Genomic DNA, 12,159 nt, shown 5'->3' with positions numbered 1-12,159 from the left:
AAGAATAATCTAAATAATTTGTTGAGAAAATATCCCTGTCATGTTTCATTTCAAAATTCAAAATTCAAAAAAAAAAAAAAAATGTAATTATATAATATACATATATAGACTCATTACTGTAGTAGTAGTAATAATAATAATAATAATAATAATAATAATAATAATGAATTCTCATTAATATAGTCTGCAAACAAAATTTAAAACCACCAAAAATATTTTTTTATTTTAATTTAGTTTAACTTAATGTACTAAAATAACTGAAACTAAAACTGAAATAAAAAAATGTATAATATCTATATAGACTATAAATAAATAAATGACAAAAACACATAACAAAATTACAACTTTAAAATGAAAATGAAAATTTTAAATGAAAAAAAAAAGAAAATATAAAATTAAAAACCACAATAACACTGATAATCTAAACTATTATTATTATTTAAAAAATTAAATATTGGAATGTCTGTAGTTCATATAGATTGTAATATAGATTTTAACTAAATAATATAGTATTTGTTTTACTTTAATACAGCAAAATACTGCATACAGCAATAGGAATCATCATTGAAAATAATGAGAATAGTACAAGTAAATGCAACACAGAGTCTTCATTTTCTTTATGCAAAATATAATTTATTATCTTTTTGGTTTTAGGGTGAAATATGATCAGGGCATTTTCTCAACAGGCGTTATGCAATTCACCCACACATGAAACTATGTTAGCAAATCCTGTATCACCTTACTATCATATGCCATCTTTTAATCATTTCAAATCATGCTTGTTCTCTCATCTTTTCCCAACGTACCTGTTTCAGGTTCAACTGAGAAATATGGCTGGCCCTGCAGTATGCTGTAAACCAGCCTGGCGCTGTTTCCATATGCTTCATCATCTGCATCAGTGGCTGTAACTCGTATTACAAATGCACCTTGAGAGAACGAGAGCAAAAGAGAATTATAGAGAAAGGTATTTCAGAGCCCTAACATGACTGTAAAACATGATCCCCACATCCAGTATTAAAACCTCAACCATGATCAAAGCAGCACATTCTAAAGGTGCCCCATGAACAACAAATTCGCTATTAAAAATACTTGCTATTAGCCTATATGATGAGACCCCCACACTCCCAGCGTGAGCAGTGATCAAGGCGAATGTATGATCACTCGTGCTTTCATCTTCTTTATCTCAGTGTGTTTCTTATCTAAATCCTACTCTCATAATTACTCCAGCTGCATGGTGAGATGGACATATCTTTAATTGTAGTTTTTCTTTCGGCTGCTCTCTCTGGGTCATCCCATTCATTTTCCGCTCTGATGGAATCTGCTGTATGTTGCTGGGAAACGTCAGACTAATAATCTGCTCAAAAAAACATTATAATTAGACCAATTAATCTAGAACTAACATGATTTTGGGGGGTTCGCTTTCAGCTTGACACAGCTTTGGACAGCTGTAGGAGAAAAAAATATAGTCTGCGATATAAAAAAGCTCTTCGAAATTTGGCCATGGTGTAAAGTAAACCAACTCATTTGGTTGCTTATATTTGGCTCTACAGTAATGTGCTACTATAAGCTAAGCAAAATATTAAATACTCACACTATTTGGGAACTATTATATGAGGATCAAAATGTATATATAATATATAATACATGTTTATAATAAAAATGTAGTATAAATTATTTATATTATTTATATTGCAATTATTTATATATTATGTATTATACTAATACTCAGGGCCTTCGCTAGTGGGGTGAAATGTGGTGACGATTATAGGGGCCCACCGCTAAGGGGGCCCCCCGGCGATCTCAACCGACTGACTGAGGCCAGCCTAAAAAGACACTCAGGACAGTTGACGGGCCACTGCTGCGCATCGTCACGAAAGCTCATCATTTGCGTGTGTTTTTAAGCCTTGCCAATTTAAACATTCAAAAGAGTTTAAAGCATTCAAAAACAAGACGCGGAAAAACTCAACGTAGTACTCGCACGCAGTGTTCGGTGCGCACGCAAATAGCCGCATCTCAGGGACAGCAACACCGAACCGAGCTCTCCTTCGCGTCCTCCTGCACCTGAACGAACAAATACAAATCGCAGTTTAAACACGCAAACAGAAAAAGATGTGAAAGAGCCCAATTCAGCACCCGCGGTGTTTTGTGCACGCAATGGCGCACGCGGAGAGACGCGTATCAGAGCCCTGAACACCGAATTTGCCTTTTCTTGCTCTTGTACCGACAAATTCATACAAAATTATGTAAAAATACCCGTCTTGGAGAGTATCCTCGAAAAAAACAGTGGAGAAAGAAATCGGATGTGTATCATTATAATGGATGCACTGTCTCTTAAAGTGACTGCGCCTAATTTAGCCAATAGCTGCTGTCTGTCATTAATGTTAATCCAAGAAAATGAAAGAAAGAAAATTACTCACTGGTCTTGACTGAATTACTTTGTAGTTATAACAAAAATTAATCCACAGTCAAACCAAAAATTATTCAGACACCAGATATAATTTTTGATATTTTTTTACTAGTGGTTGCAGGACACTATAGTTCATTTATGTAAGTGAGTATAGCAAAATAAAGTAAATTGTGACCCATTATACCCAAATATTCTTCATACAGTGGACTACCAGTAAAATTGATAAAAAATTTGGGACCAAAAATTATTCAGACACATTGACCTGACCATGTTTTGCTAAGGTGTTTTTTCTTTAATTGCTAATGCGATTAATTGCTTGGTAATTGGTCAACAAAGTATTGATAGTTGTGTAAATATCATCACACTAACAGTTATCTGAATTGTTGGTTGCTTGTAATCCATTACATACCTTTCTATCAAAGTTATCTGATATTATCCTACCATTTTCTAAACTATAACAAATACACTGTGATAATGTGAGAAATGTTGAAGGTGTCTGAATAGATTTAGTTTTGACTGTATAATACATTTTTACAGTGAAGACTATGCAGTGCTATTTTACATTTGATTATTCTGTTTCTGTTCCTGGACAGCTACAAACTTGAAAAAAACTTAAACATTGTGTAAATAACACAAATAAATAAATAGAATGAACATACAAATTAAACAATTTCAAACAGGGCCCACTGTTACAACCTGCACTGGGGCCCCGCAAACCCCATCTACGGCCCTGCTAATACTATACCATAATATAATTTTTTACAGTTTTTCTTATTATTTTTATTTTTTTACTTAAAACTATATAAATATTGATTATTTTTTTAATGATGTAATATTATATTCATACTTAAAAATTATTGTATTCATTCAGTGAAAGAAAAGCTGTAAAATATAGATTTTTCTCTCTGTTTTGTAGCTGTGCTGCTGAAAGTTTTGTAGTTTTTTCAAGTGTGTAGTACATCATTACCCACAATAAAATCTGATCTTGGCCTGGTCTCAGATAATAGCTAGAGACAACAACTTTTCTCCTGCCACATGAATGGCAAAATTACTCCTCATTCGTAGTTGCCAACAACCGTGCTTTCCATTACACTCACGGCTTCCTGTGAGTAGTTTCCTCAGAGGTTTCTCTGTTCTCATTTGTGTCCTACTGACTGTTCGTTCTTCTCAATAGACTTTAGAGGTGACTTCGCGGCTTCTCAGTCTCACCTCTGAAGGTGGACCGAATGCACATGTTGTTTCTGCCATGGATCAGCGGCGTCCTTGGCATCAACAAGACCTCCACCGAGCAGCGTTCGCTCTCCGAACGGCTCGAAGAATACTAATGTGATTCATTTGCTGGGTAACAATGATTAAGATCCACAATGCTTATCTTATCATGACACAAAATCTTTAATCAAAACCGGCTGCCTTGTTTTTGTCGGAACTGCAAATGAGTTTTGATTCATTTGAGATAAACCTGTGGGTTAATTTGTTGCTTCATGAAGAGTAATTGATATCAGCTTGCTGCATCCCGTTCATTTACTTTGATTCTCTCTGCTGCTCTTAATGGGTTTAAAAGCACTGATAATTGAATGAATTCAGACAGGATATTGTAAGATCTTTATCCTTCCTGCAAATCACGTGAAGTTGAATGTTTGTCCCACGTAGGTGTCCTTGGCAAACTTTGGCTCGTTGTCATTGATGTCATGGATTTTGATGATGAATTCCGAGGCCCTCTCCAGATCCTGTCCGGAGGTCTTGTTGACGGCTTTGGCGCTCAGTGTGTACAATGCTTTCTCTTCCCTGTCAAGCCTCCTGATGGCGTGGATATCACCCGAGTTCTCATCAATCTCGAAAACAGTTCCGGCCCCGTCTCCGGTGAGGACATACTTCACAGATCCATCTTCTGTGTCCATGTCTGAGTGAAGCTTAAAAGAGCAAAGAGAGTTTTGATGGAATTAACAGTTCCCGAATTAACTGTTTTCTTTGCGCGCGACTGGCAAATTGTTTGCAAGTATACTCAGTCTGTCAAGGCAAAATGTTCAGGCGGTGGCTCTAAACCTTGTGCAAATGGAAACATAAATGAAACCATTTGCTAAATGCAGTTTAAGCCCTTTCTGGCCAAAGTCAGAATGTGTTTCTTGAGCAATGTTTTTAAACGAGTCATGAATTTGCTCAAAGGCCCCGGCGCTCGGTTTAATTTTCTTTGTGGGTGCAGCTTGAAATTTCGACTTAAGTATTTCATTCACATCAGTATCAGTAATAGTTTCACAATTCTTCCGTTCCTTTTCAACAGCATACACAGAGCGCTGAATGGCGATCTCGTCATCATCTGCAGGAGCGCACAACTTACTGTGTAGAAAGCTCTGTGTTTGCCGTGGTTGACGGCATATGGCAGATATCTCAGAAAACTGTCAATAGACTCCTGTACCTTCAAACTGTGGAGGAAAGATATGACCGGTTTTGTTCAGAACAGTCACAATTACACAAAACGCTCCTTCAGAGCAGAACATTCCTTTTACACCTGTCTCTTAGCAACAAGAGGAAGCCCGACAGCCCTCTCCATTAGATTGCAGTTCCTCTTTTCCTGATTAGGTTTTTACCAGAAGAGGCCAGCCATGCAGCTCTGGACAAAATATCCAATCGGTATAGGTGCTATAAAATGTTTCATATTTAATAAATGATCAATCAACACCCGAAAGAAGCTGCAAAAACAGTCCTTGTTTTCCTAAGAACCGAACAATGTTCTAAGCATTGCACCCTGCAATTTCATAATCTGTACACTTACAGCTAAATGCACACTATAATTAGAAACGATTTTAGAGGCTTTTCTAACCACTGTTATCAGGATGTAGATAATTTGACACGTAACAATTAAAAGCTCAATTTGGAGGTTCAGTCATTCTGAAACAGCGTCCCTCTCTGTCCTGAAACTGAATTAGGTATCTATGTCACACACAATTGCATTAACAGCACTAGCATGCTGCTTAGAAAAAACTTTTCTTTAGTATTTTTATGTCCTGGCATAGGCAGTTGTAGGAGGCAAACCTGTGTGAATGTGATTTTGTTTCGTGTTTACTGCAAACCAGGGTTATTAACTAAAGCTAAAACCATTAATTTTAGTTGCATAAAGTAAAGTAAACGTTAACTGTAATAAACTAAAATACATTAAAACAACTTATTAAATAAACACATCTTATCATTTTCATTTAGTTTAACTTGATATACTAAAATAACTAAAACTAAAATACAAATTAAATAGAAATATTTACAACAAAACAATAACTATTAAAAATGGCAAAATACACAACAAAACTAATACAACTTTAATTAAAATAAAAATGTAAAATGTAAAATAAAATTCAAAATATTAATAATAATAATAATAATAAAAATTCTCTGATACCAGTTGTTAAAAATGTTAAAGTTCATTATATTAAGCCCAGTGAAGTCACAAAATGAAATGAAACCAAATGCACCTCTCTAACAGATACATACTCACTCTCATGGGTACAAACCCTTATGCTTTTATTTATTTTCATTTTTTGTCCATGGACAACTAGAGGAGAATCGTACTGGTTGTTCTTTTCCATCCATGGGGACTAAAGCTTCGGAAAAGATGCAAGAGTACTCTTAAGGTACCCTAAAAATACCACATATGACTCGTGCACTCTATAAGTCATGCAAGCTTTGTGCGAAGAACAAACAGCATTTTCTTAAATTTCACTGATATTTTTCTCTTCCAGTAAGCTTATAAGTTTGTGAACTGGGTGAACTGATTCATCAAGAAGGTCTGACTCAATATGATTCATTCATGAGTCAAACATCTGTTCTTATCTCATGAGCACACCAAGAAGAGCAAGGGAGCATGTCAACATTTTCAGTGAGTAAATATCTAAATGTCCTTCTTCTCCTTGCACAAATCAGTGTGTGAATCAAATGGACTACTTTTCATTCAGAAAGTCATACAGGTTTGGAATTACATGAGGGTGAGTAAATGATGACTTTATTAGGGGCTGAGACTCCCTCATATTAAAATACAGGAATACTTGTGTTCTGCAAGAAAAAAAAAAAAAAAGTATATTTTTCTCAACTAAAAGCTTTTTCACTTGTGTTGTGTTTTGAGTTTTCTGGCCTCCCCAGTGGCTGCGTGATTGGTTCTCAATTCCCATCAGCTAGCTGATGAGTCAATTATACACATTTTTTTATGTTTAGACCTTCTTTTTATGCTTGATCATAATGCACACATTAAACTGAGAGGGTCATATATGTCATCATTTTTGGTCTTCATATTTGCTAGTGTTTTGAAAGCATAGGGTGTCCAGGCATCCCCTGTTTTCCATGCATTGTCTTCTGTTTTGTTTTTGCAAGAATCTTATGTTCACCAAAGCTGTATTTACTTGATCCAAAATACAATAAAAACAGTAATATTGTTTAAAAAATTAAAATAGGTTTGATTTGGTACTGAAAAGGGTCGTGCTGCTCTAAAGTCAAAATGTTTTCTAACATTTTTGATAGATTTAATGCATCCTTTCTGAAAAAAAAATATAAATTTCTTGCAGAAAGGAAAGAAATCTTGCTGACCTCAAACTTTTCACTGGTAGTGTAATTTAGAGTTGCATGATATACCATAGTTCATTGCAGTACAGCATTTACAATTGTTAAAACAAACAAAAGCAGAATAATCCACCTTTTTATCTTATAGAGAAAAGTGTTATTTTAGATGATGTATTAATTTACTGGACTAGAAATGTACTGGATTTTATTTCAAACATCTTATGCAAGTGTATCTGCACAGTTTAGAGAGAGATTTCTCTTCTCTCTGTAGAGGTGACATACATAACACAAGTTTGATTAGTTTTGTGAACTCCTGTCTCAGAGTTGGTTCACACTCTATTGATCGTTCGGGTCTCAAGGGATTGTGCTGTCACCGCTGACACAGAGAGAGAAGAGAAACATACACCGCTCGCTCACAAAAAAAAAAGTCATCCGATACCAGAATGACGTCAAGCATTATGGACCATATCGGATATCCATATTTACGGCATAACCGCACAGTTTAAATTACAATAACTGTTGATGACACTTTAAATCTCACTGCATGAAAAAGAAAAACTCAATATCTTGGAGAAACAGCTTGGAAATATGTATAAAACAACTGTTTTGGCAACATGTGACAGCGTTAGTGTGTAGATCCTGGTAGATACAACACATTTTTCGCACTCTGTTCTAGTGCTATTAAAAGCTGGTTTAAGGTTTTTTTTTATGGTATTTCACTGAAATATAATAAATCTTGAAGAGCCTGTACTTGGCATCTGACAAAAGTACTATATTAGCAGATGCATATAATTGGATTACATTGGGGGGGTTTTTTCTTCCAGTGGTTAGAAGCGACATATGGCTCCAGCATTAGAAATTTGAGAGCATGTTATGTCAATAAGACAGTGTGGCAAATTTGAGACAAATTCCCATTTTACTCAGAATTCTAAATGCACGAAAATATGCAGCTGAGGGTTTGTGTGGAAAATTAGAAGATAAAATATGAAGTACCTTTTTTTATACAGAATGGACTGAAATGCTGCAATGGACATTAAATCTGCAGTCCAGTCAGCGGTTGTTATGACATGGCGATGGTTAATTTCATGAATATTAATTAGGCCGTGCTGACGTTGCTTGGTAACCTTTCTAGACTGCCCAGTCATGCAAGTAATTAATATTCATGAGGCAAACCTTCACCATAGTAGTAGCTTCATAAGTCATATCCTGTGCTTGAGTTCTTGCATTTGAGATTCAATATCAGGCCATACTTGTATCAAGCAAGGATGCATTACATTCATCAAAATTGACAGTAAAGATTTTTACGTTGTTACAAAGAATTTTATTTCAAACAAATGCAGTTCTTTTGACTTTTCTATTCATCAAAAATATATATATATTAATTGTCACTGCAGTTTTCAACATTGATAATAGCAAGAATCATTTCTGAAGGATCATGTGACACTGAAGTCATGCAAGTAATTAATATTCATGAGGCAAACCTTCACCATAGTAGTAGCTTCATAAGTCATATCCTGTGCTTGAGTTCTTGCATTTGAGATTCAATATCAGGCCATACTTGTATCAAGCAAGGATGCATTACATTCATCAAAATTGACAGTAAAGATTTTTACGTTGTTACAAAGAATTTTATTTCAAACAAATGCAGTTCTTTTGACTTTTCTATTCATCAAAAATATATATATATTAATTGTCACTGCAGTTTTCAACATTGATAATAGCAAGAATCATTTCTGAAGGATCATGTGACACTGAAGACACTGAAGACTGGAGTAATGATGCTGAACATTCCGCTTTTATATATTTTTTTTTTTTTTTATCACTATTTAATTTAATTTAATTTAATAGTCATTGTTTAATTGCTTTAAACAACTGTAGTAGTGAACTGGGAAAACAGAAAATGCCAAATTATTACCATTTCAGAATTTAAGATTTCCATGTAAAATAAAGCAATATCCTTTAAAGGAGCTAAAAATAAGTCTTAACATGTAATAATGTCTCCATGTCAGAGCATAAGATTTAAGCATGAATCAGGCTTCATGTGTTAGGTGAAGACTTGAATTATCAACCTGGTTTGTAAAGCTCTTCCTCAACTTCCCCCTTTTCTCTTCCCAGGAGTGCAACAAAGCGTCATTGCAGAGGTCTTAATCCATTCCCTCAGGGGGCTGCTAATTAATTATTTGTTAATGACTTAAGGGATTTCACAATGACACTTCAGTCAAGATGATGAGATGTTTGCTGGGTGCAGAGGAAGGGGCGGGGGAGGGTTTGGCAGACAGATTAGCCAGGTTTGGACTCACTGAACCAGGTGTGTGTGGGAGCCGGAGAGAAGGTGTGGAAGTAATTGCAGAGCACCGGGGTTCAACGAAGAGCCTTAGTGATTTCTTTACTAGGTTTTGAGACGCGTGACATTCATTCTTGAAAATGGATCTGTGGCCTCCTAAAGAGCAAAGGTTTCCCTTTTCCTCTCTTGATCCCTTGTTTCTTTCCTGTTCCTCTAATAAAGGCTTGAAGTGTGCAGAGACGTGAGGGTTTCTCGGACACCCCGCTGGTTTATGGGCCACCACTGCCAGACACTTTGACAGGTCAAAATGTTGCACACCCGGGTCAAGAGGAGAAAAGTCCTTAGATCTGTGTGTGAACAACACATGTTTTAAAGAACGTACACCTTCAGTATAAACTAACTTCCTCATTGCAACAGATTTAGACTAAAGAACAATGAAAGTTTGATATTTGAATGACAATTACAATTATTTTAGAATTTTTTTCTTTTTAATTATTTTTGTTTATGTCACATACCTTCAAAACACTATTTTTTTTGATGAGCACACTAAATGAAATAAACCAAATCTCATAGCAGTGTTATTTTATATATTGATTCTTTTCTCTTTCTTCACAGAAATATTTTTTTTTTTTTTTTTTTTTTTTTTTTTACAATATATTCAATTAGAAAAGAGTTATTCAAAATTGTTAGAATACTTCACAATATTACTGTTTTACTGTATTTTCGATCAATTAAATGCAGTCTGGGTGAGGATAAGGCACTTCTTTCAAAAACATTAAACATCTTTCCAACCCTAAACTTTTTAATGCTTATGTAAGTGCACAGTAATACAGTACAATACGTGTTAATTCAGAAACCGCATCTAAAGCAGAGTATTTGATCTTCTCAAAAAGATGTCAAAACTATAATATTGACCATTTAACATCGTTATTAGCAATACAATGCTTAAAATCGTTTAAACAATTAACTATTCAAGAGCCCGATTGAACCTAATTGGTCACATTTTTATTCGTGAACTTCAACCATTAGCCTGCACTCTTAGAAATAAAGGTGCCAAGAACCCCTAGAACCCCTTTATGAAAAACCTTTGTCCACTACAACCTTTTGTGCAATGGGGAGGCTTAATGGATGAACCTTTGCTAAGTCAAGTCAAAATAAACTGTTGCTTTGGTATGTTAGATGACTGCAGATGTAGTACCGTGTGTTTGTAATTTCCCCATCTTGTAAAGACTCTGTGCGCTCTCATTCATTTGTGACTAGCAGACACTGCAGACTCTGTCGCTACAGGGGGTTTGTGGGTCAGTGGATATATGCATACATCAGACGTCTGTAGTTCTTTTCTCTTTTTTTCTTTCTTAGTGCAGGGGCACAAAAAGCACCTTTACTTTTTTGAAAAATTAGGTGTTAAAACTATAGGGAATTATAGCAGACAGCAGGAGTGCACTTAGGATGAGTCGGCTGTCCAGCACTTTGACAGACATCAGTCATAAAAATACAGATGGTTGGATGGATGGATTTAATCAGTTTGAAACTGCATGTATAAGATTTTAGATTTTTTTGAAAGAAGTCTTTTTTGCTCATCAAGGCTACATTTATTTGATCAAAATACTGTAAAAACTGTAATATTGGTAAATATTAATGAAAATAAATATTTTTAGCATTATAAATGCCTTTACTGTCACTTTTGACCAATTAGATGCATCATTTCTGATTAAACGTATTAATTTATTTCAAAAAACAAAATCTTACTGGCTCCTTGTACTGACACTGTATGTAAATTGAAGTTTTCAGAACAGAACACAAGATAAAGTATAGGATATAAGTTATTAAGTATGAGTTATTCAAGCGTAGTGTGGTCTGCGATTAGGATCCTTGGGCTATTTCCCAATTTCTGCCTATGTTCAGCTCATTAACCCAATCAGTGATTAGGTAGATTTCAGATCACATTATGAATCAGTCTTACAATCATTACACGCACACACACCATTTTCCAGTTATGAAATCCTTTTCGAAAAAGAACATTTGCTATTGAGCTATTGGGATATGCCTATGTGACCTTTCTTGCTGTTTATTAAGCTGCATTTTCAGTATTTTGTTTTTGCCAAATAATTCATTCTCATTCATGTTTTTATGGGTAGCAGACAAGAAGGTGACGGATTAATTTGTAGGCCAGTAACCTTTTTTAAATATGAGACTGTTGAGATGTTTTTTATATCTCTATATTGATTTATTTATTTAACTGTTCATATCTATCTCCTCTCGCTTCAAAAAATATTTTAAAATTACTGTATTATGGACATGCACAGAATGAAATCTATATTACAGATAACATGTTCATAATTGATTAATAATGTTAATAAGACACGTACATGATACAAACTATATAACCAAATTTGGATTAATATTGAAATATTGTTGTGCATGTAAAGTGATCACTCATTTATTCCATGATGCCACAGAAAAGCCCTTTTTGGTTCCTTGGTTCCTTTGGTCCCCCCCACCCCCCCATTGAACCTTTTGTGCAATGTAAATGTTCCATGGATGTTAAAGGTTCTTCAGAAGTCCATAGACGGCAATAAAGAAACTTCATTTTCATTAGTAGTCTTTTAAGTGAAAAAAGATTATTCTGATCATTAAAGAAAAAAAAATGGTTCTTTCAAGAAATGTTCACTGAATGTTTCTTTGGGGAACCCAACATGGTTCTTCTATGGCATTTCTGTGAAACCCCCGTTTTGGAAACTTCATATGTGACCCTGGACCACAAAACCAGTCACAAGGGTCAATTTTTCGAAATTGAGATTTATACATCACCTGAAAGCTGAATAAATAAGCTTTCCATTGATGTATGGATTGTTAGGATAGGACGAGATACAGATATTTGAAAATCTGGAATCTGAGGGTGCAAAAAAATCAAAATACTGAGAAAATC

The 12,159-nt window shown here is 34.8% G+C and overlaps 1 protein-coding gene across 1 annotated transcript in view; it reads right to left on the bottom strand.

Annotated features, from left to right (window-relative positions):
• LOC107753259 (cadherin-10-like) overlaps window positions 1–12,159 on the bottom strand; it is a 50,216-nt gene that overhangs the window by 20,127 nt on the left and 17,930 nt on the right. The window contains exons 3-5 of the mRNA XM_016569383.1: window positions 4,054–4,317; window positions 3,477–3,510; window positions 807–926 (exon numbers count right to left, since the gene is read on the bottom strand). Of these exons, the coding sequence (XP_016424869.1) occupies window positions 807–926; window positions 3,477–3,510; window positions 4,054–4,317 (418 nt within the window). The remainder of the gene's footprint in view (window positions 1–806; window positions 927–3,476; window positions 3,511–4,053; window positions 4,318–12,159) is intronic.

Source organism: Sinocyclocheilus rhinocerous, unplaced genomic scaffold, assembly GCF_001515625.1.
Source record: "Sinocyclocheilus rhinocerous isolate Xijiao unplaced genomic scaffold, SAMN03320098_v1.1 scaffold411, whole genome shotgun sequence".
Lineage (NCBI taxonomy): Eukaryota > Metazoa > Chordata > Actinopteri > Cypriniformes > Cyprinidae > Sinocyclocheilus > Sinocyclocheilus rhinocerous.
This window is presented reverse-complemented; position numbering and strand designations above follow the sequence as displayed.